The sequence below is a fragment of the Ceratotherium simum genome, chromosome 3, assembly GCF_057802395.1.
Source record: "Ceratotherium simum simum isolate JZ-2026a chromosome 3, ASM5780239v1, whole genome shotgun sequence".
Classification (NCBI taxonomy): Eukaryota; Metazoa; Chordata; class Mammalia; order Perissodactyla; family Rhinocerotidae; genus Ceratotherium; species Ceratotherium simum.
Window position 1 is genome coordinate 78,092,858 of NC_141902.1, and position 25,547 is coordinate 78,118,404.

The 25,547-nt window shown below is 43.5% G+C and overlaps 2 protein-coding genes across 2 annotated transcripts in view; one reads left to right on the forward strand and one right to left on the reverse strand.

Annotated features, from left to right (window-relative positions):
* MTMR10 (myotubularin related protein 10) overlaps positions 1-5,073 on the forward strand; it is a 48,926-nt gene extending 43,853 nt beyond the window's left edge. Inside the window, exons 15-16 of the mRNA XM_004431875.3 lie at positions 1,094-1,276; positions 1,884-5,073. Of these exons, the coding sequence (XP_004431932.1) occupies positions 1,094-1,276; positions 1,884-2,480 (780 nt within the window). The 3' untranslated portion in view covers positions 2,481-5,073. The remainder of the gene's footprint in view (positions 1-1,093; positions 1,277-1,883) is intronic.
* A 958-nt stretch (positions 5,074-6,031) lies between these two features.
* Positions 6,032-25,547, reverse strand: part of FAN1 (FANCD2 and FANCI associated nuclease 1) — a 36,771-nt gene continuing 17,255 nt past the window's right edge. Inside the window, exons 9-14 of the mRNA XM_087428824.1 lie at positions 22,918-23,082; positions 22,247-22,397; positions 17,451-17,554; positions 16,669-16,863; positions 15,876-16,004; positions 6,032-6,285 (exon numbers count right to left, since the gene is read on the reverse strand). Coding sequence (XP_087284950.1) covers positions 6,148-6,285; positions 15,876-16,004; positions 16,669-16,863; positions 17,451-17,554; positions 22,247-22,397; positions 22,918-23,082 — 882 coding nt within the window. The 3' untranslated portion in view covers positions 6,032-6,147. The remainder of the gene's footprint in view (positions 6,286-15,875; positions 16,005-16,668; positions 16,864-17,450; positions 17,555-22,246; positions 22,398-22,917; positions 23,083-25,547) is intronic.

The window sequence follows — 25,547 nt, forward strand, 5'->3', positions numbered from 1 at the left end:
AACTTAACCACTTCCTGCTGGTCCCGAGCCTCGCCGCGGCCTGGATAATACCTGGCGGTGGGACACAGATGGCTTCCCAACTGCAGCACTTTTAGTCTTTGCCTTTTTTCTAATTTCCAAGGAAATTCTTGTTTTTTGTAGAAAATTTGGAGAATACTGAAAGGTACAGAGCAAAAAATAAGAATCAATCATTTCCCACCATCCAGAGACTCAGTATTTTGGTTTATTTCCTCCAGAGACCTAATCTGTATAAACTGTCATGATAGCCTGCTTTTGTCCCTCAACCAAGATGAGGTTCCTTTCTCCACAGCGCTAAGTGCGGCTGCATAGTTGGGGACAGTCTGCTCCTTTCCTCCTCCACATCGAGGCGGCCGGCTGTCACCCCATAGCGTTGTGCTGCCTGGGTTTGTTGTGGTGGGAAAACCCGGTCACTAGGCTTCATGAGCTCACAGTGGGGCTAGAGGAGGGCTCCTGTGAGCAAGGGACCCAGCCCCGTGTGTAGTTTTCGTGATCTTGACCAAATGCTAGGACCACAGGGGAGTTGGTTCCTGCCTCCCTGCTCCTGGGCTGTGGTCCAGATATTTAAGGTCGCTGAATAAGTGAAGCGTGGCTATCCATTTAGAAAAAAGGTGTAACATAGATGGCAGTGATTTCCACCCAAAGATTGTTTTGCTAATCCACTTACCAAATTTCATACCCAAGAGGTAATTGTGTAAATGTGGTCATATGCTTAAAAAGTAAAGGGTTGCAATTATAAAAATAACTTTGGCACGTTTAAGACTTTACAGTATCACATTAGTGATATTTTACTTCTCCTAATAACATACTCATTGCCCAGAGGGTCCAACTTCTTTGGTGTCTTGGGGGAGAAAATGTGCTCTCCCCACTCATGCAGAGTATGAAGGTTCCTTTGGTCCGAGGTACCAAGATTGTCTTTTCTCTTGGAAAACATACTGCTCTAGTGGGTTTGGAGTTGCTGTGGTTTGGAAATTTAACTTGAATAGTGATAAATGGCTCATCAAAAAAAGGAATTTATGTAAGAAAATCTTAGTTTGACATCTTTTCAAAAATGTTCAAATATTTTATTTTGCAGGAATTTGCTATAAGCAAAAATATCCAATTGGGTGATGAAAAAGGTTTAAAATTCCCCTCAGTTTGGGACTGGTCTCTTCAGTTTTCAGCAAAGGATCGAACCCTTTTCCATAACCCCTCGTACATTGGAAAGAGCTCGCCTTGTGTGCAAAACGGTGCTGTGAAATCTTTCAAAAGGACAAAGGTAAGTTACAAAAGGCCCTAACAATAAACACCTGGTATCTGCTCACACCTAACCCAAAACATCTTTTCAGAACACAGAGTATTAAAGGTCAAGTCACTTCCTGTGACAACACTGCCAGTGCAGGTTTTGAGGGACCATTCACTTTTTAACTGAAATAACTGTGCCCTGACTTCTCTTCTCGTTGTCCGAGGCCCACAGAGCCCTGGTCAGCATCTGAGAGGTGGCAGATTGCAGCTCGGAGCCTGGGAGGCCTCGTTCCTGAAACCCATCCTCTCTGCCTGTTCTTTCTAGAATCAGCCAGGTCTAGTTTTTTTCTAACCTAGAAGTCTTAGAAATTGGCACTTAAACAAATTAATGACTAGGATGTATCCCCACCCCCCACGCCCCTGCAGGCTAGTGGTAATAGACTAGGCAGAGGCACAGCCTGAGTTCAACTCCAGTGCAGGAGGATTGGAATACATATCACAAGGGAAGGAACAGAATGTTCTTTAAGGCCAAAATTCCACTGGTTTTTCATAATACCAAGTTTAAATTTGCCAGTGCACCTTTATTGTCTTTCTAAAAAGAAGCTCCAGGAAAATAATGCTGAGATCTCTCTTCTGTACAGAAAAGCTACAGCTCCACATTGAGAGGGATGCCGGTTTCATTAAAGAATGGGATCCTCAGCGACCAGGAATTACTTCCAAGGAGAAATTCACTAATATTAAAAGCAAAGCCAGACCCTCCTCAGCAGACCGACAGCCAGGACAGTGGTGTGGAGCAGTATTTTAGAGAATTCTTTTCCAAACCAGTCGACCTGCACGGTGTTATTCTGCCACATCTCTCTGGAACACACATAAAACTGTGGAAACTATGCTACTTCCGCTGGGTTCCCGAGGCCCAGATCAATCTGGGCGGCTCCATCACTGCCTTTCACAGGCTCTCCCTGCTGGCCGACGAGGTGGACATGCTCAGCAGGACGCTCCGGCAGCCCCGCGGCGGCCCCCTGGAGGCCTGCTACGCAGAGGTGGACCGGAGCAGGCTGTACTTCCGAGCCAGCGGCCCACACGATACCTCAGGGACACCAGAGTTTCTCTCCTCCTCATTTCCCTTTTCTCCTGTAGGCAATCTATGCAGACGAAGCATTTTAGGAACACCATTAAGCAAATTTTTAAGTGGGGCCAAAATATGGTTATCTACTGAGACACTGGCAAACGAAGACTAAAATGTACTATTTTCTGAACACTTAGAGGGAAGCTATAAACTATTTTCCTCTGAATTAAAATTGCTGACCTAGGCATTGGAAGCTCTAATAATTTTATATGTAAGAAAAACAGTTTGAATTTGCACTAATATTTAAAAACATGTTGGATTATGCTTCCTTCACAATTTTTTAAAAGATCGGCATAAACTTTGTCTCATATCCTCTGTCATCTTAGGTCTGGCTCATTTTTAGGTGATTTGCAGGCAAATATTCCCCCACTCTTACTACTGTGATCAAATTAATCAGGTTTTGTCTATGACTTGTATTTTGTCTGCATCCGTTTTTCCTAGCACCTCCTACAGGTTACCTGATCCTTGGTCAGATCAGCAACCCAAAGAGGCAGATGTCAGGAAAGTTAACACGTTAGTATTTAGTGTATTTTCAAGAAGCATCCGATAAACCCCTCAACAGGCATTAGGTATTCATGTATTTTTCTGTCACTTTCTATTATCTCTACTTGAACTCACCTGAGGGTTCAGTGTTCCCAGGCCATAATTTATTTTAGATCACTTTATTTGGGACCTTAGATCACTGTGTTTTAAAATCATGAGTTTGCTTTTAACTGCATAGGACTAACTTTAAAATGATATGCACTGTTAACTTTAAAAGCATTTTGCTGTAGATAATATAATTAAACTTAGAAGTGCCTTTGACATTAATATTAAGGTATGAATAACTGACTAAAATTTCAGTTTTTAAAATTAGGGTGTTAAAATCCCACTGCATATTGGAAACAGCATTTTCACACTTAGCTTCATATCAGTGGCCAAGAATCTCCAAAGCCACATTTCTGCCCCTCTGAAAGTCACTGAGGACCCCATGGGCCTGTGGGGTACTCAGTGTTGGTGCTGTCCAGGAGCAGCGGGGGCAAGTGCTGTCTGCACAGAGACCCACCCTCACAAAAGAGAGGGCTTGCTCGGAAGCATTTGGGGCTTTCCTGTCAATATTTCCAGTGTGTTGAACTATTCTTAGCACTTTCCCTTGGAAATAACTAATAATGAGGTCATGAGTCAGGTCACCTGCACAGAAGTCCCTCCTCCCTCAACATTCTTAATACTTAGGAATAGAGAATAGGAGAAATAAAGACATAACTTCTCTCAAAATACTGCCATTTTTATAAGGAGCAGGGCAGCTGCCCTGCGTCCTGACTTTTGACAGCAATATTAAGAGGAGACTGAGAAGCAAACTAAGGTGTATCCTTGGTCTGCAACTCCCTTGTTTTCACATTGCATGACAGGAGCCTAGCCAAAGCCGTCTCCCTTACACCCCTCATTCCCACATAAACCCTGTTCCCTGTTTAAAAGCTGGATACTTTCCAATTTGGCTGTTATTGGAGTTTCTTAAACTGCTGTCTTAAGCTTTTAAAATTTTTTATAGTAAAGTATCTAGTTAGCTTATTTCCTTTTCTAAAATATTTTCAAACTGTGTTTTACCTTTATGTGTAATGCATAACTGTTTCTATTTGAATTATTTGCCTTTTAAAAATTGTTTGATAATGTCTCCACATTTAAAGAGAGAGAAGTTCCTATACAGTGTCTTAGGAAATTCATCTTGTGGAGAAACCCAATGTTTTTGCCAACTTATTGCCTAGAAAATGAGGGCTTTTTTCAGATTGTTGCCATTAAAGTTTCTCGTCCTTGATTGGAAACCAGTCCCAATCCCCTTAGAACACCACAGCACATCCTCCCGTTGCAAGTGTGATGATAATTCTCCCTTTTTCATTAAGCTGCTTTTTTATTATGACAAATTGTTCTAAATTTGTTAATGTTTTTTGGGGTTGAGCATTATTTCTCTATAATTTTCTTCCCTCACACATTTATTTCAATTCCTGTAGCAATTTTTTTTTGTTAATTTACAAAAAGATTAGGTACTATTAATACTATTTTAAAATAGAAAATGGGCATATTTTTGTATGATAATCAAATGTAGTAAAATATGGCTTTTGTTTTATTTTTGCTGGACAGTTGTTCTATCATGATTATTGTGCCACAATGTATCATGCATAATATGAAAAACAACTACAACAGCCTCAGTCCTGCCCATTGCAAAAGCTGCCTGGCACCTCTGCTAGCAGAAAGGGAGCTGTGGGGACACAAGTCCTCAGCGTGGTTATGTACACTGTACCAAAGAAAGCTAACACACAAGGGCCCCACACCTCGCACACGATGGCCCTGTGCTGATGGAACACCATGCAGATAGAAGACAGCTTTGGACTTTCTAGTATTGAACTTAAAGATGTACGTCTTACTGTTATTCTATGATGGAAACCAATTTTAAAACCAAAAATGTCTAACTTTTTTTAAGAAAAGTATAATAATTTGTGCTAACAGAGGGTGAAAACTATTCAACACATCCTTCAACAAAATCTGCTTGCTGTTGCAGTAACCTTGGGTAGTTAAAACTTGACTTTGAGAGAAAACTAAAACCTTTGTGCCTAAAATTGATTATGACGAGTTAAAGTAGGATGAGCAGGAAGATGAGAGATCTTGTTGTTCAACAGTAATGAATGTGAAGGGAATTTTGACTGCTAAATAAAATTTCCACAGAAATTGTTTATTGTCGTTATCAATATGAAATCATCTACAAGAACATAGTGATTCAAGAAGCAGAAGCGTTTTCTTCCAGCTGTACTTGTGTGTGTGTCGTCATCTCACCTTTTTTGCTTCCTCTCTAAAACAAAGTAGTGGTCAATAACATTTTTAATATCAGTTCAGAACTGGCTGTAGTTAAGACCATGTGGGTATTCATGGGCCATGCCCTACCTTGTCCTTCCATTCAATAAATTAAAAAGCTAGGGAGTAACATTTCCCTAAGAAAGTCTCAGAACTAATCTATGGGAGACTGGGATGCCGGTCCCTGACTCCTGGGCTTACTGTAGTGATAAATCCCTTCCTGCCATACACCTTCCCCAGCCTGAGGCCCTTTCAATGGTGATGAGCAGCTCTGTTTCAATTATACTGTTTGTATAGAAATCTGATCTAGTTATTAGGGATGTTCCCAAGGAGAAGGATGAAAAGGGACAATTACCCTTGATCAAGACTGTTCATTCTTTTGGTGATCCAGGCCCATATTAGTAAGAGCAAGCATTGACAGATGAAATAAGTTAAGGAACTTAATGAGAATGTTAATTCCTAAAGAAACAGAATTTCAACTGTTTATGCCCTTCTTGGATAATCATAAAACAAGAAGGTTTAACAGCTAAATGTGTACAGCAGTATAGAAGAACTTAGATAAATTGAAGAGTCTCTGTTTCTAATATACTTATTAGAAAGAAACACTGTGTATGCTACTTGCATAAAAGACATAAAGCTGTGTACCATCTCATTTGCTTGGAGTTTTTCCTGCTTTTTTGTAAGTCTAATTTACTAGATGCAGCCAGCTCCTAAAATGGCCATCCAGGTTTTTGCCTTTTAAAAAGTTCATTACTTGTCGTGTGGAATCAATGAGTGTAGTCAAGCCAATACAAAGTTTTGTAATAAAAAGACACTTACTTACTTACTTTACAATGATGAGTCAGTAAACCATCAGGTTTATTACTGAATCAAAATCAAAATTAAATATAATAACGCTTGATGCTGTTGAAAATCTTAAACCGATGTATGACCAGATACTCTCAATTCCATATCTCTTAGTTAAGATTTTTGCTCTTAGCTCCAACTGCAACCACATGGCAGACTTCGACCTCAGCCCCCAACTTCTGCAGTTCATCCAACCAGATCATTTGCTTATGCGAAAGTCGGTCATTGGGGCCTTTAACTTCCACCAGCTGGAAAATAAGTTTTAAAAAGCTATTAGGATCTTACTGAAACAGAATAGCCATTCAAATAAGCTTCTGTAGTTTTCACTAATAACTATTTAAATGGCTTTTTCTACTTCACTGCTGTACCTATATATATAAAACAAATATATATGAAATTCATTGAGCGATTTTTTGATTCTGTAGAAACTAGATCTTCACAGAGAATTAGTAGGTTGATTCTTAATATAGCAATTGAAAAATAGTTTTAAAGCATGCACTGGATTGTTGCTCCCCTACTTAAAACCCTTCAATTACTTTGTTATATTTGTAATTAAATCCAGACTTCTTACCATGACCTACAAAACTATGATCTGGCCCCTGCTAACCACTCCAAAGGCCTCCTTTCAGTTCCTGACACAGACCACCTCTTCCCAACTCAAGGGCCCTTCCTAACTCTCGCGGTTCCCTCTGCCTAGGACACTTGTCCCTGTTCTTGCCATCAACACTCAGCTTAAATTCATCTCAGAGAGGTCCAGCACATCCCTAAGTAGGGTCCTTCCTGTGTACTTCTTTCATGGCATTTATCATAAGGTAAAACTGTTCGTTACATATCAGCTCTGTGAAGGCAGGAATTGTGTCAGTTTTGTTCACTGCACATTACTGAACTTCACAACATAGCAATAAAAACTATCCAAAATGAAGTATAGAAAAAAATTTTTGGAGAGTCAAGATGGCGGCATAGGCAGACTCAACTCACCTCCTCCCGCGGACACAGCCAATTTACAACTACTCATGGAAAAATTACCCCTGAGACAGAACTGAAAACTGGATAAGAGGAACTCCTGCAACAACGGACAATCCTAACTGAGGTGGAAGAGGCAGAAACTCCCTTCTGGAGAGGAAAAACGCTGCCTTCACAAGCCACAGCGCCTCACGGCTGCCCGGGAGCAGCCCACAGGTACGCAGCCCTCCCTGGAGGCACGGGACCCTGAGCCGGGGAGAGCCACCGCTGGGAGCATTTTGTGGACCCAGCACAATCGAGACGAGTGGCATAATATCTGACTTTGCCTGCTACTAAAACATTGGGGAGTACCCCCAGAAAAGCTGGTTTACAAAGAAATTAAAACTGGCTCTTAACGGGCCCACACGCAAACTCACCTGTTTCAGAAAACAACCTAAAATCACCAGAAAGAAAGGTGCACAGTGCTGTGGTGAAAAGAGACTCACCTGATAGGCCCTGAGTGCATCTCGGTGAGAGGTGAGACCTCTCCAGGGACTGGGACATTGGTGGCGGCAATTGTTGTGGCCTGGTGTCGGCGTGCTGACCCAGACGCCATTGGAGTTCTCCCTGGGGCCTGCTAGCCCAGGGTCTGCCCCACCCACTAGAGCACCGATTTAATCCAGCTCAGCCAGGGCAGGCAGCCCACCTTAGAGACTGGCCCCACCCAACAACAAGCCCTCAGGCAACTTGTGGGCCTGCATAGATTGGTGACTGGATTCTCTGCTGCCTGGCAACTGAGCTGACGTCAGCGGGGCAGGACGTGCACAAGGAGCGGGTGGAGAGTGTGGGGCGGTGGTGGAGTGTGTGGGGCTCCTGCCGTGGAGAGACTGGGTCTGCTTCGGGAGGTCAGGGCGCACACACGGGGCAGGACTGTGTTGACTGTGTGTGTGGACATGTGGGTGGTGGGGCTTGTCAGCTACAGAAGACTTGTGCTTCTCAAAGACCCACATAGGGGGTTTGCCCCACCTTCCAAAGCCTGAAACAATTGGGTGGTCCTGTGCCTGAGGCCAGCCCCACCCAGCTGCAATCCTCAGAGAGCTGACAAGAGACCTAATAGGCTAGAGGCTTACAGCAATTGTAAGGCCCTGAGCCTAACAACCTGCCACGCTGGGGGCCTACTCACTTAAAAGAAATACTGCAACACAAATGTGGTATTAGAACTTGCAGCCAACTGTTCTGGGGCTCCCCACACCTGATAAAGAGACTGAAGTGCCCACAACAACTACAAGCAGCTGAGCATTACAACAGCTGGCCAGGAGCATAACTCAGCCTCCCTGGGCACCGACACGGAGAGCAAACAGGCCACAACAGAAGGACACACATAGCCCACATAGGGATCACCCCTGGAACATTGAGAACTGAGGGAAGCACACTGCAGGCCTCCTAAGCCATCACTTACATAAGGTCACCTATCCAAGAGCAGGAGACGTAACTGACCTACCTAATACGTAGACACAAGCACAGGGAAAGAGGCAAAATGAGGAGGCAAAGGAATACATTCTAAGTAAGGGAACAGGACAGAACCCCAGAAAAGGAACTAAGTGAAACAAATGAGCAACCTACCCAACAGAGAGTTCAAACAAAGAGTGTTAAGGATGCTCACTGATCTGGGGAGAAGAATAGATGAACTCAATGAGAATGTCAACAAAGAAATGGAAGATATAAAAAAGAACCAATCAGAAATGAAGAATATAATACTGGAAATGAAAAATTCACTAGAGGGACTCAAAAGCAGAGTAGAGGATACAGAAGAACGGATCTGTGAGCTGGACGAAAGACTAGAAGAAATTACCCAAGCTGAACAGGTAAAAGAGAAAAGAATTAAAAAGACTGAGGAGAGTCTAAGGGACCTCTGGGACGACATCAAGCACACTACCATCCGTGTTATAGGTGTCCCGGAAGGAGAAGAGCGAGACAAAGGGGCAGAGAATCTATTTCAAGAAATAATAGATGAAAACTTCCCTAACCTAAGGAAGGAAACAGACATCCAGGTACAGGAAGCACAGAGAGCCCCAAACAAGATAAAGCCAAAGAGGCCCACACCAAGACACATCATAATCAAAATGTCCAGAATTAAAGAGAGAATCCTAAAAGCCGCAAGAGAAAGTCAAGTTACATAAAAAGGAAACCCCATAAGGCTATCAGCTGACTTCTCAGCAGAAACCTTACAGACAAGAAGAGAGTGGCACGATATATTTAAAGTGTTAAAAGGAAGAAACTTACAGCCAAGAATACTCTACACAGCAAGGTTATCATTCAAAATGGAAGGAGAGATCAAAAATTTCCCAGACAAGCAACAATTAAAGGAATTTGTCAACAAGAAACCAGTGCTACAAGAAATGTTACAGGGACTGATTTAAGGGGAAAAGAGAAGACCACAAATAGGAAAAATTATCTATTTCCATGATAAGAAGGTAATGGATACAAATGCACAAAAAAGAGGTTAGGTATGATATCAAAAACATAAAAGGAGGGAGGAGGGGAGTTAAAGAGTACAGCTTTCAGACAGAGGTCAAACTAAAGAGACCATCAATTCTGTATAGAAGAAGAAAGGAACAGAGAAGGACTACTAAAACACTGAGAAAAAAAAAAAAGTTAAAAAACGGCAGTAAGTCCATACTTATCAATAGCTACTTTAAACGTCAATGGACTAAATGCTCCAATTAAAAGGCATAGGGTGGCTGATTGGATAAAAAAACAAGACCCATATATATGCTGCATACAAGAGACCCACTTCAGACCTAAAGACACTCACAAACTGAAAGTGAAGGGATGGAAAAAGATGTTCCACGCAAACGGCAATGAAAAGAAAGCTGGGGTAGCAGTACTCATATCAGACAAAATAGACTTTAAAACAAAAACTAAAAAGAGACAAAGAAGGGCATTACATAATGATCAAGGGAACAATCCAACAAGAGGATATAACACTTGTAAATATCTACGCACCCAATGTAGGTGCACCTAAATATATAAAGCAATTATTAACAGACATAAAAAGAGAAATAGACAGTAACACAATAATAGTAGGGGCCTTTACACTCCACTTACACCAACGGATAGATCATCCAAACAGAAGATCAATAAGGAAACATTGGCCTTAAACGACACACTACAACAGATGGACCTACTAGATATATACAGAGCATTCCATCCAAAAACCGAAGAATACACGTTCTTTTCAAATGCACATGGAACATTCTCCAGGATTGATCACATATCAGGCCACAAAACAAGTCTCCATAAATTTAAGAAGATTGAAATAATACCAACCATCTTTTCTGACCACAACAGTATGAATCTAGAAATCAACTATAGGAAGAAAATCAGAAAAACCACAAATACGTGGAGATTAAACAAAATGCTACTGAACAACGACTGGGTTAACGAAGAAATCAAAGAAGAAATAAAAAAAAACCTGGAGACAAATGAAAATGAAAATACTACATGCCAGAATTTATGGGATACAGCAAAAGCAGTTCTAAGAGAGAAGTTTATAGCGATACAGGCCTATCTCAACAAACAAGAAAAATCTCAAATAAACAATCTAACAATGCACCTAAAGGAACTGGAAAAAGAAGAACAAACAAAGCCCAAAATGGTAGAAGAAGGGAAATAATAAAAATCAGAGCAGAAATAAATGAAATAGAGACCAAAAAAACAACAGAAAAAATTAATAAAACCAAGAGCTGGTTCTTTGAAAAGATAAACAAAATTGACAAACCTTTAGCTAGACTCACCAAGAGAAAAAGAGAGAAGGCACAAATAAGTAAAATCAGAAATGAAAGAGGAGAGGTTACAACAGACACCTCAGAAATACAAAAGATTATAAGAGAATACTATGAAAAGCTATATGCCAACCAATTCAACAATCTGGAAGAAATGGATAAATTCTTAGAATCATACAACCTTCCAAAACTGGATCAAGAAGAAGTAGAGAATTTGAACAGACCAATCACCAGTAAGGAGATCAAAACAGTAATCACAAACCTCCCCAAAAATAAAAGTCCAGGACCAGACGGCTTTCCTGGTGAATTCTACCAAACATTCAAAGAAGACTTAATACCTATCCTTCTCAAACTCTTCCAAAAATTGAGGAGGGGGGGAAGCTCCCTAACTCATTCTACAAAGCTGACATTACCCTGATACCAAAACCAGACAAGGACAACACAAAAAAAGAAAATTACAGGCCAATATCACTGATGAACATTGATGCAAAAATCCTCAACAAAATACTAGCAAATCGCATACCAGAATACGTTAAAAAGATTATACACCATGATCAAGTGGGATTTATTCCAGGTATGCAGGGATGGTTTAACATTCGCAAGTCAATCAACGTAATACACCACATTAATAAAATGAAGAATAAAAATCACATGATCATCTCAATAGATGCAGAGAAAGCATTTGACAAGATACAGCATCCATTTATGATAAAAACTCTGAATAAAATGGGTATAGAAGGAAAGTACCTCAACATAATAAAGACCATATATGACAAACCCACAGCTAATATCATCCTCAATGGTGAAAAACTGAAAGCTATCCCTATAAGAACAGGAACCAGACAAGGATGCCCACTGTCACCACTCCTATTTAACATAGTACTGGAAGTCCTAGCCAGAGCAATCAGGCAAGAGAAAGAAATAAAAGGGATCCAAATTGGAAAGGAAGAAGTGAAACTGTCACCATTTGCAGATGACATGATTTTATATATAGAAAACCCTAAAGAATCCACCGGAAAACTTTTAGAAGTAATAAACGAATATGGTCAAGTTGCAGGATACAAAATCAACATACAAAAATCAGTTGCATTTCTGTACACTAACAACGAAGTAGCAGAAAGAGAAATTAAGAATACCATCCCATTTACAATTGCAACAAAAAGAATAAAATACCTAGGAATAAACTTAACCAAAGAGATGAAAGATCTGTACACCGAAAACTATAAAACATTTCTGAAAGAAATTGAAGAAGACACAAAGAAATGGAAAGATATTCCGTGCTCTTGGATTGGAAGAATTAACATAGTTAAGATGTCCATACTTCCTAAAGCCATCTATAGATTCAACGCAATGCCTATCAAAGTTCCAACAACATTTTTCACAGAAATAGAACAAAGAATCCTAACATTTATATGGAACAACAAAAGACCCCGAATAGCTAAAGGAATCCTGAGCAAAAAGAACAAAGCTGGAGGTATCACACTCCCTGATTTCAAAATATACTACAAAGCTATAGTAACCAAAACAGCATGGTACTGGCACAAAAACAGACACCAGAACAATGGAATAGAATCGAAAGCCCAGAAATAAACCCACACATCTATGGACAGCTAATCTTTGACAAAGGAGCCAAGAACATACAATGGGGAAAAGAAAGTCTCTTCAACAAATGGTGTTGGGAAAACTGGATAGCCACATGTGAAAAAATGAAAGTAGACCCTTACCTTACACCATACACAAAAATTAACTCCAAATGGATTAAAGACTTGAATGTAAGACCTGAAACTGTGAAACCTCTAGAAGAAAACATAGGCAGTACGCTCTTCGACATCGGTCTTAGCAACATCTTTTCAAACACCATGTCTGACCGGGCAAGAGAAACAATAGAAAAAATAAACAAATGGGACTACATCAAACTAAAAAGCTTCTGCACAGCAAAGGAAACCATCAACAAAACGAAAAGATAACCTAACAATTGGGAGAAGATATTTGCAAACCATACATCTGATAAGGGCTTAATCTCCAAAATATATAAAGAACTCATGCATCTCAACAACAAAAAAACTAACAACCCAATTAAAAAATGGGCAAAAGACCTGAACAGACATTTCTCCAAAGAAGATATACAGATGGCCAACAGACACATGAAAAGATGTTCAAAATCACTAACTATCAGGGAAATGCAAATCAAAACTACAATGAGATATCACCTCACACCCATCAGAATGGCTATAATTAACAAGACAGGAAACAACATGTGTTGGAGAGGATGTGGAGAGAAGGGAACTCTCAAACACTGCTGGTGGGAGTGCAAACTGGTGCAGCCACTATGGAAAACTGTATGGAGATTCCTCAAAAAATCAAGGATAGAACTACCATATGATCCAGCTATTCCACTGCTGGGTATTTATCCAAAGGACTTGAAAACACCAATTTGTAAAGGTACATGCACCCCTGTGTTCATTGCAGCATTATTCACAATAGCCAAGACTTGGAAGCAACCTAAGTGCCCATCAAGGGACGAATGGATAAAGAAGCTGTGGTATATATACACAATGGAATACTACTCAGCCATAAGAAACGATGAAATCCAGCCATTTGTGACAACATGGATGGACATTGAGGGTATAATGCAAAGTGAAATAAGTCAGAGGGAGAAGGTCAAATACCATATCATTTCCTTCATTAAGTAGTAGATAATAACAACAATAAACACATAAGGACAGAGATTGGTGGTTGCCGGGGGGGAGGGGGGGAGGGAGGGAGGTGAAGGGGATGGTTAGGTACAGGTGTGTGGTGATGGGTTGTAGTTGGTGTTTTAGTGGTGAACATGATGTAATCTGTGTAGAAGTGGAGGTGTAGTGATGTACACCTTAAATTTTTACAATGTTGTAAACCAATGTTACTGCAATAAACAAAAAATTAGGGGAAAAAAAAGAAAAAAAGAAATGAAGAAACAGGATTAAAGCCAAAAAAAAAAAAATAGTTAAAATGGTAAATTTTACCTTATCTGTATTTTACCAGGGTAAAAACAATGCATTAATTCTAGTCTTTCATTTTGCTATTCCTATTCTGTCTCTGGGACTTTGATGTCTGTCTCACTGTTTCTTTTCTTTCTCATGAAAGGAATACATGTGAGTTGTCTTGTCTATGGGCATTTAAACAAAGTGTCTGAATAGCTGTGAAGTTTTAAACATCTAATTAAAGCAGAGAAACAAAAAAACGCTTTGGATAACGAATAAATAAGGGAATAATTAGATTATTTGAAAATTCTTTCAGTTTAGTCAGAATTTGCAATAACCCCATGAGTGCAGTAAGTCCAGTTTAATTATTGATGCCATAAAGCAGTCTGAGCCTAGAGTTTTGTTCAGCTTTACTGTTTATGATTTTATAAAAGCTATCCATATGGGTCCACTTGGTTCAGGCTCATAGGCAAATCGGTCTCCATCTAGATGTTCCCTCTTCTTACGTATCACACCTCTCCATAGAGCTGAAATGTTCCCCTGAAGAGAAACTTTTAAAAATCCCACAAACTCTAATTTAGATTTGGCAATCACTGTGCTGTGGTGTTTGAGTGTTTTAGACTTAGCAATAAATAATGTTTTAAAAAAAAAAAAAAAACAAGCACTGGAATTAGCACCTATGTGAGTAAATACAAAGACTCTCGTTAATCAGCTGTGAAAGCGAAGATAATGTGGAGTTTATAACACATAGAAGTATAATGTATGAACACAGCACAAAGGCTGGGAGAGGAGATATAAAAATATATGTTGTAAGGTTCTTGATACTATACATAGAAGGGTATAACATCACATGAAGGTAAATAATAAGTTTAAGATATACACTGTAAACACTGATGCAACTACTTAAAAACAAAGAGTTACAGCTAACAAGCCAGCAAAGGGATAAAATGCAATCTTAAAAAAAAAGACAGAAAAAACAGGGAAAGGGGGAACAAAAGAAAGCTGAGAAAAACAGAAAACAAATATAAAGATGGTAGGTTTAAAGCCAAACATCAATAATCACATTAAACGTAAATGTTCCAAACACTCAGTTAAAAGGCAGAGGTTGTCAAATTAGATTAAAAAGACCCAACTAAATGCTGCCTACAAGAACCTCATATTAAATATACAGAGAAAATAAGTTAAAAGAATGGAAAATGCATCACGTTACCACTAATGAAAAGAATGCTGGGAGTGGCCATGTATTAATAATATCAGTCAATTTCAGAGCAAAGAATAAAGGAATAAAGGAAGGTCATTTCATAATGATAAAGAGGTCGATTCATCAAGAGGACATTACAATCCTAAAAGTTTATACATCTAATAATAGAGTTTCAAAATATATGGAGCAAATGTTGACAGAACTACAAGGAGAAATACCCAAATCCAAAATTATAGTCAGAGATGTCATATGACACCAAAAGCATGATCCATTAAAGAACAGATAAGTTGGACTTTGTCCAAATTTAAAACTTCTGCTCTTCAAAAGACACTATTAAGAAAATGAAAAGACAAGCCACAGACTGGGATGAAATATATATCTGATAAAGGACTTGTATCCAGAATTTTATTTTTTCAATCTCAAAACTGTCTGTTAATAAGAAAACAACCAACCTGTGACAGGCAGCAGGGTGAGGCAAGGGAGATGCCCAGCGTATAATGCGTGAGGGGGTGCTCACTCTCGGGGAGCTTGGAAAATAGCTCCAATCATCCTGGCCTCCTGGTGGGCACACCCTGCAGAATTCCCTCCCTCTGAGTGTGGGATGGACCCAGTGACGTCTAAGAGTAGAATGCAGCAAAAGCGATGGAATGTCACATCCAAGATCAGGTTACAAGAGACTGTGACTTCCGTCTTGCTCACGCTCGCTCTTCTCACTCACCTGCTCCGATGAAACAAGCTGCCATGTAGGAGCCACTTAGTGAAGAGGCCCACACGCAAGGGCCTGAGGAGCCTCCACCCACAGCCACCGAGGAACCCTGGCCCCCAATCCAACAGCTCTCAAGGGATGCAATCTTGCCAACAACCACGCAACAAATGCCAGGATTGTGGCCTTTGATTAAGTTGCTCATAAAATTACAAATGTGACTTTCCAATGTGGCTCAACTGACCTTAAAACGATGATTTTGAGAGTTCCACACCACCAGGTCGGGGAGGCCCCCTCGGCAATGTCGAAAGTCCACAGCCAGGCGCCTGCACACACCACTGAGGACAGGGCCTCCCAAGCAGGAAACAAGATCCTGAACACAAAATACATGGTCAGCCACTCCCTCATGACAGGGACCCTGAAATGCTTCCAGTGATCACGGGACGGGGAAAACTCAGGGGGTCATTCAACAGAAATGGATTCCAAGGACACCAGGTGCTTTCCTGCTGCTTGTGGTGGGGCTCCAGAGCTACTGGCTAAAATTCCCACCGGCAAGCTCAGGAAACCAGTTTTCCTTTGGTCAGTTATCATACTTCTGCCCAGGAGGGAAAATCCTGGGGAGCAGCTGAGGAAGACAGAATTTGGAGTAAGCACTCAAGAATATGACAGTGATGACTCGAAGAGGCCAGCAGTCACACGAACAGGGACAGCTGCCTCCCTGCCGGGGGCCATAGGTCAGGAAAGGAAAGCCGTCAACTAAGGGGAGGGAAGGCATAACTGGGGGTTGTTTTATGCCCTGACATGTTCCTGTCAATAACAGTGGCATCTGAGCTGAGGCATTATCATATTTATACATGCACACGTGCACGCACACATACACATATATATATACACACACACATGCATGCATACTGACACACACATATATAAACATCCGTATGTGCGTGTGTATCTCGATACAGTTGCCAAAAAGACACCCAGTGTTGGGGGATGCGGGGCTGTTACTTTCTGATCAAATCTTGCATGCAGGTTTTCACCTGAGCCTGCTGAAGAGAAGAGAAGCGATCCCAGCTGACAATGGAAGCCACTCTGCCTTCCTGGGCCTGCCACGCGGCTGCCACCCAGGCTCGCAGGGTCTCCGCCGGGGCACTGTGAATCAGCTGCAGCCTGGCCTCAATGGCCTGCCGCCTGCTTTCAAAGAAGCTGTCTGTGCACAAGTCCAGTGGAAGTGCCTGTGTTGCAGGGAAAACAAGCTCTCACACTGGGCCTGGAGAGAACCGACTCATTAGAAGACTATTCAGTACCAATAAATTTTGGAAATTGGCCAATTTGACTGAATTGACACATTCTTTTTCTCAAAAGATATGCAAAAATTATCTAAGTAATCTAATATAAAAGCAATTTATTACACTGGTTTTTAGAGTAATAATTTGCGAAAAAAGCTCTAGGAGAAATCAGTGGAAGTGGTAGTGGGCACCTGTGACCCCGCATGTGAGAGCGCTGGGCACAGTGCTGGCCCCGACAGCTGCTTACAAAGGTTGAAGCTGAAGAAACTTACCCTGAAAGTTTCAAATGGAATGTTGAAGGTAAATTCCGCTTGAAGTTTAAAACTTAATGTAACTTACATTTTAAATTCTATGAATCAGATTTTAAAATTAAAGCTAACCTTACAGTGGAATTAGCACCATGATCCAAAACACAGTCACAAGAGGCAGGATTCCAATGGCTGCAGACATGGCACACGGGTGGGCATGAACCCGAAAGTGCAGAAGTGTCTGCTCCCCTAAAAAGCATAGACTTGGTTTAATGTAACGATTACCTGGTAGGCGTTTCTGAAGACATCTGGAATCCCGTCCATGAAGATTATGTCCCACAGCAGGAGGCCATAGAGTGTGCTAAAGGTGGATCCTTCCCCATGAATCCCTAAGACAAAGTCACACAAGAAAGAAAAATCAGTTTTTTCTATTTGTTAAAAACATCTACCATAACCTACTGCCTACTCAGTTTGAAGGAAACAATAGAACTATTTTAGATTCAAAAGCAAATGCTGTTTTCGTGCCTTTTCTAGCTCACATTTTTACATCATATTGTTTATATACAGAAGCCTCATTTAAGGGCAAAAATCATAGTAATGGGAAAGTTCAAGCGCACATTTGAAAGCCACAAAACAATGGTTCTCAAACTTTAGTGAAAAACCTAAGGAACATGTTTTAAAATGAATTAATAAAAACAGATTCCTTCCTCAGGTTCTGGGGTTCAATTCGGTGGGTCTGGGTGGGCACAGAATCCCACAAGGTGATCTGGTGCAGGAGGCCCTCAGCCTCACTTGAAAGAGGTTTTCTGGAAGGATCTGTCAAGGAGGCTGGGCATCCCGGGTGCCTGCATCCTCTGATCCAGCAGGTGCCGTCTTCATTCACCTCATTTGACCAGCACTCCACTGCTTTGGCCTAAACAAGTGTGCCTGATATTTCTAAGATCAGGGCTTTTACAGAAACCTTCTACCTCAGAGACCACCTGGTTCAGACCTCACACCACACACAAACTGCACTAACTGGGAGACGACCCCAGAGGTCACTCACGTGCCCCAGGCCATACAATGCCAGAGCAGAGTCTGGAGGGTGACGACGGGCTTGGCCTTGGCACAGCACACAGCCCTGTCTCCCAGAGCATGCCCTCCTCTGCACTTCCCCACAGCTGCCCAGTAAGTGGCTGTGTGGACGCCTCTCTCCCTGGATTACTGCCTGGGCCAAAGGAGGGGCTGACTCCACAATCTACTCCTGACGGGCTGGAACACATTCTCCAGTATGGCAGAAGAGCTCCTCTGGCTGGTGGGCCCCGTTCCATCGTGCAAGGTCATGGTGCAGCACAGGACGAGGCGAACAGAGACCAGCCAGCCACACACATGTCCCGTACGAAAGTACACTCGGGACAGAGACCAGAGCCTCTGTCAGCAGTGGCGTTGCTGGGTCCCCTGTTCTGCCCTGCTCCAGCTGTGCAGAGCTCTTTCTGTCCCCCCCTCAGTTCGAGCCCCTCGTCCCTGCAGCCATCTCCACGATTCAGCAGCAGGAACAACAGGACTCACTCAGGCCTCCTGGCTGAAGCCAAGTCCTCTAACTTTTACCAGAAAGCTTTGCACTGGGATCCCGGGCTCTGCCCAGCCAGGGGGAAAGCTGGGACTTGATTTCCAGCCTGCCTTCTGTCCGGGTGTGTACACTGGCCACTCAGGAACACTGGGGGTCAGAAATCCTGAACTCCCAAGCGGTCTGCACCATGCATTTCATTGTAAGTGAAATCTTTTCTTGGGGTTTTTTTTTTCGTGAGTAAGACGGGCCCTGAGCTAACATCCATTGCCAATCTTCCTCTTTTTGCTGAGGAAGATTAGCCCTGAGCTAACATCTGTGCCCATCTTCCTCTATTTCGTACGTGGGATGCCGCCTCAGCATGGCTTGATGAGCGGTGCATAGGTCCATGCCAGGGATTCTAACCTGTGAACCCTGAGCCACCAAAGCAGAGCACCGAGAACTTAACCACTAGGCCACCAAGCTGGCCCCTGAAATCATTTTTGGTGAGATCCTTCTGAGTAACTCAGAAATAAACTTCTCTGAAGGGGGTTTGAGATTGCCCTTATATCAAGTCTCCTGTAGAATAAAGACTGACAGGAACAGTTCTCATTTTCACTGCATCAATTTTAATAAATTAAAAAACTATTTTATATAAAAAATATTTTATATTCTAGAATTGGAGTTGTCTGTTTTCCAGGCTCATGGCTAAACTGAAAGCACTTCACTGTGCTCGGCTTGCAGCCTGCCCGCCATGTACCCCATGCCTGTTCCCTCCTCCCTCAACCGCCCAGTTTACATGTCTCCTACGGCCTATCTGGAGGCTGAATTCTCATTCTGTTCTTTTATCTCTAACCTTTCAGATCTATCGAATCTTTGTCTTCACTGGAGTTTGCACTTCTGCCCCAATAGCATCGCCCTGCCCTGCAAGTAATAAAGATAATCACGTGGATTAATCTTAACTGTTATCTGTCACACTCATCAGAAATTACCCATATTTTATAAAATCCTGTCTTGTAGCTGTTGTCTTATGGTCCTCATCAATCTTCCGAACACTTACACAATAGTGAAGTGAAATACTGTCCTGATTTTCACGTATTTGAAGATACAGAGTGTTTTTCATCCTAGTAACCCTTCAGCATGGGCACAGGCGGAGTCCTCGGGGACATGAGGATGGACTTGATGCCCCTACCCCGGGAGTGACCACATGAGCCAACCTCTGGTGTCTGTCTCCAAAACCGGGGAGAGGTAGGATGGAGGGAAGACTGAAGGAAGCTGGGTAGGTACGTGGAGATCATCATACCTCCCCACTTCTATACAAAGGTATGTTCAGTGTCTTCCATAAAAAAGTTTTAAAAAAGAAAACAAGACTAGAGCCAGGCCCCTGCGGATCTCCAGGATAACTGCCCCGCCCTCCTCCTCATCTCTGAGCGGGGAGCCTCCTCTGCTGCAACTCCCCTCTCACAGTGTTAATCTGACTGTTGCTATTCAGTACTACACTCCACTAAGGACAAAGACTGCCAACTTGGTCTCAGTCATTCTCCGAGACCAAAATCAAAGAAAGAATAAAAGAGGGGAAGAGATACTGATGCGGATAAATACACAAACATAAACAGTTTCCAACAGACCTAAGAAATAAGTAAATTATTAAAAAAAAAAAAAAAACTCTTTGCTGCTATTACGGTCACAAGGCTTATACAGTGACAAGAGACGCCCAGAGCACTTTCACTAACAAGCACCAACACACACCCTGCACATGAAGGGTCGCCCCACAACACGGTTAGTGTAGATTGGGGGGCACAGCCACAGGCTAACGGACCCTCCCAGAGGGGCACCCTCTCTCAACTGTCTCCATGGATAAGAAGAAGTACCTCTGCGAGGGTGCTAACACCTCCAACCAAAACCGGCCACTGCCTGGGCACAGAAGGCCTCGCAACAACCATGCTGGGGAGTGTGCTGGAGGCTCACTCCTGTGTGTGTCAGGTTTTTCTCAAACGGCCTAGTCCCAAGGCCCAAATATGGACTTTGCAATCTCCCCTGTGCATTCCTCTCTGAGACCTCCTCAGTCACACATGCAGGTCATGCACACAGATGCCACCAGCTCCCTCCCAGCGACAGGTCCCCCTCCGAGGAGCAGAACCCAGACCTCAGGAGACTGTGTGTCACACTCTGAAGCACCGACCCGAGGACAGCACATGGGTCGGGCGGAAAGCAGGGGGACTGGACGTCAGCTCCCAGCTCTCTCAGAGAGGACACAGGGGGACAATGGGTTCTGAGAGGAAAGGAGGGACAGGATTTAGGGTCCAGGCCCATCAGAGCTGGCGTGCAGCATCCCTAGGCCTTGCCTATTAAATTTCTTAGATTCTAAGCTCATTTGCGTGCCACAGTGGTCTCTCATTATTGTGCATTTACAGCCCAAGCAGCAGAGACGCCAGGTGCCTTCAACAGCCCTCCTTTCTACCCTGCAACAGCCGCTAGGAGCTCTGGGCTTCCAGCTCTCAGCTCCCATTCTTGGAACCTGGCAAAATTAATTCTAACTTGGGATCTACACATTTCAGAAAACAGCCTCTGAATGAAACCTACAAAATCCAAAATGAAGAGGATGCCAACTAACCCAGAAAAAAGAGCACTGGAGGCAACCCTGACCCTGGTCCCACAGCACTGTGGACCTAGAGAAACGAAAAGCACCTCAGCAGCGGCGCACAGAGCACAAAGTCACACTCGAGCACCAGAGGCTCCAGACCACACACACACATGCCCACACACACACGCTTCTCTCCTCTCCCACTGATAAGAAAGAACCAAAGAAAGTGAAAGGCAGCGGAGAAGCTCAGTTCAGTGGGAGTAAGTGGTGTTTCTCTCTCACTGATTTCATTTCCATCACAAGTGCCACCATTCTACTTTGAGGTCTCTCAGTTCCCAGGAGATGCACCAAAAAGACGGGTGCAGCAGGAGGAACAGGGCGACCGCCACGTATTTCTTGGAACGGAGAGAGGAAAAGCTCAGATTCTTACTTTCATCCTCCTCCCTCACATGGGATCAAGACAGCTCATTTCACAAGGAATTCAAATCACTGCTCTTTCTAGCAACTTCTCTGGTTCCACTGGTGCTGTTGTCCCAGGATATGGTCCTTCAATCCCCTTAAAGTCGTTACCTACGAGGCCTGCTCACTCCTTTCAGAAGCGGCCTGGGCCCAGCTCCCCAGCTTGTCTCCTCTCACAGGTTTGGTTATCAGGCAGCATCTCTGTGGGTCCTCTGCCCCTTCGTATCCTCCTCTGCCTCATAAACTCTGAGAGCAACACCAGCCTCCCTCACTTCTAACGTCCCACCAGAGTACTGTTCCTCACAGGCGTCAGGTGGGGGATACTGGCTGAACCGAAGAGGGCCTTTAACAACCAGAAGTTAGTGAAATCCTCGTCCACACGCTCCAGGTCAGCAGTGTCTTCCACTGGGGGCAGAGGATGGAGAGACGACAGCCACCCACTGCTGACAAACCATGTAGCAATGCTGCCCATCACATGGTGACTAATGGGCTGGGAGAAATGCTGCACATTACCCTGGTCGAAGCCGCCGCGTCTGTAATAGGCCAGCGCCAGCTCCTCCACGGAGCACAGGACTGTGGCGGGGGCGGTGGCCCCCTCGGCCTCCATCACAAACACAGACTTGCCCATCCCCCGCTGCGGGCACAGCCGGCCCGTGATGGTCACCTGGGATGGCAGCAGGAGAACGTCGATTAGCCCCACTTCAGCTACAGTCCCTGCAAACCTGACTTTGGTGTCCTGAGGACGCATTTTCCTAGGCCCCCCAAAGCCACCTGTTCCTAGAGGAGCGCGTGGCCATATGACCCACACTCTGGCACCTGCAAGGACGCAGACAGGTCAATGCCCCAGCCCCCGGGGAGCATGTGGCCCCCGGAGCTGCTCTCCAGGCCCCCTGACCAAGCAGGTGAAACTGGCAAAGGCTGTGAGCTTCTGACTCAGGAGTCTTAGACAAAGTCACTGAACCCAGGGTGTGAGCAACCCACACCCCAGCCAGCCCAGCCTTCCGACGTGGGAGGCACTGGTGTGAAAACAGGGAGCAACGGCCAAGTCAGTGTCCAAAATGAGCGGTACATTTTTCTAAGTCTAAGAGAACATGCACACTAAAAACTGTTCTTGGGCTGCTTCTAATCAGGAAAAAAATCCAGTAAATAGATTTAAACAAAGTGCCCAAAGGATATTCACTCACGTGTGTGACATCTTCCACAGTTATTTCCGGGAGCTGATGGAGGAGGCGCCTGTACTTCCGGCAGCTCGGAGACTCCCTCAGGCGCAGGGCTCTCTGATACAGTGAAAGACGATGTCCCGTTCTTACTTCTGGGTCAGCCAGCCCTTCTGCGATGCACTTGATAGCCTAGCAAAGAAGATGGTCCCACATCGACGTCCCGAAAGACCCCATGGCAGCATCCATTAATTTAGTGCAACGGGAAACCCCACTGTGAATTAATTATTCAATTGTGCTAATTAGCAAATAGGCAAAGCAGTACTTCCAGAGATCAAGGATGTCTCCTCAGAAGTCATTCTGATACTCAGAACACACAGATGACTCGTAATCCCTGACGACAGACATCGGGAGCACTAGCCGCCGTGCTCCTGACACTGCCTCCCGGTGATCCGTGCAGACGCGGCAGGTATCAGCTGCCACACCCTCAGAGACCAAGAAAGCCAGAGGCGCCCCTGGATGGTGGGCTGGGGGAGACTGGAGAGAAAGTCCTGGCTCAGTGGCCCTCAGGGCATCACCCAGGGAGCTCTGAAAGAAGACATGTCCCCACCCCAACCCACAGAGTGAGCACCTCCAGGCCAGGGGCACAGGTGTCTGACTGTTTCAGAGCTCCCAGGCGAGTCTCACATATAGTCAGGAACCACAGAGCTGGTCCAAATTCCTCGTTCATAGGGAGAAGAACCTTAGGTTTGGAGGAGTTAAATGCATTTCCTAAGGCTATTCAGACAAATAAACAAACAAAAATACCAAAAGCCACAGTAGGATACCACTTCACACCTACTGGGTGACTATACTCAGAAAAATGGAAAATAGTAAGTGTTGGCAAGGATGTGGGAGAAACTGGAACCCTCATGCTAAGCTGGCAGGGATGTAAAAATGATTCAAACACTGAAAAACAGTTTGGCAGTTCCTCCGAAAGCTAAACACAGAATCATCATATGACCCAGCAATTCCACTTCTGGGTATACATCTAAAAGAAATGAAAGCAGAGTTTCAAACAGATATTTGTACACCCATGTTCACAGCACCATTATTCACAATAGCCAAAAGGTGGAAACAACCCAAGTGTCCATCAACAGATGAACCAATAAATAAAACTATGGTCCATCCATACAATGGAATATTATTCAGCCTTGAAAAGGAAGGAAATTCTGATACCTGCTACAACATGGATGAACCTTGAGGACATTATGCTAAGTGAAATATGCCAGGCACAAAAGGACAAATATTATATATGATTCTACTTACACGAAATATCTAGGACAGGCAAATTCATAAAAACAGAAAGTAGATTAGAGGTTACTAGCAGCAGGGGGAGGAGGGAATGAGAAGTTATTGCTTCATGGGTGCAGAGCCTCTGGAGTGACAAAAAATTTTGGAAATAGATGGTGGTGATGCTGGCACAACATAGTGAGTATAATTAATGCCACTGAACTGTACACCTAAAGATTGTTAAAATGGCAAGTTTTATTTATGTTATACACATTTCACTAAAATAAAAGAATAAAAAGTTTAAAAAAATACGCTTAAAATTAATGAAGGATCAGGCCATCAGGAGTGGAGTAGTCGAAAGGAATCAAGAAGAGAGAATGAGATACTGAAGCGTGCTATTAACCCAGCAGGGGCCGGGGCTGGTGCCGGTGGGGGCCTGGCCTTGGGGAGGGGATGGCCGGGCCCTTCCACCTCTGCCTGGCCTGACCGGCTACCAGGCACTTTGCAGAAAGCAGCACTCTGCTGGTGGATTCCTTCACTGGAGACTGATGTAAAGAACGTAAGGAATGGTAACAAAATAATAAAGATGATGAGTGTGGCCCACAAGATCTTTGGGAATAGGCTAAAAGGGACTATGATTTTCCACCAATCTCAAAAATAAGCTCAGTGGCTTGTTTATCTCTGTGAACAGAAGTGAGTGCTCCTACTAGCAGCACTGTGAACAAGGCGGAAACCTGTAAACTCTTTTGAATCTTTATTTCATTGAAAGAAAGAGGCAACGTAAACCACCATTCTCCACGTTTGGTTATGGGCTAAGAGACGCCTTCTCTCACTATTTCAAACACCAAGCGGTTAAGGGAGCACCACACCCGCCTCCAAGAGAGAAAACAGCTTTCACTGGCTTGAAGCACTTTAGGTAACAAGGCACTTTTTCAGCTTCGGGCAGGAAAAACAGCATGTCATATTTCCACACCTGTGGTCAATTTTTCCGCCCCTACATCACCCTGATTCACTTAATGTGCCACTGGAAAAAACAAAAGCTCCCAGAGGCACAGTCCCCTCCATTCAACACAAATGCAAAGCTGGCATGGAGACAGGTGGAACCTCGGGCAGCCACACAAAGAGCCACTGTTGTTGCTGGGCTCAGCAGCAGCAGCCTTCGGTGGCACCACCCTGCTCTGCCAAGGCGGCTGACAGGATCTTTTGACTCCCAAGAACCCGCCACAGAGAATACCAGAGCTCAGAAGAGAAGGGGGCCTACTCAGTGTCAGTCACACAACACATTTCCCAACGGAAAGGAACACCTTCCATCAATCTTCCTACCTGGAGGCCCCATGCAAAAAGTTAATAAAATCACCATTTCCAAAACAAAATGCACCTTCCTT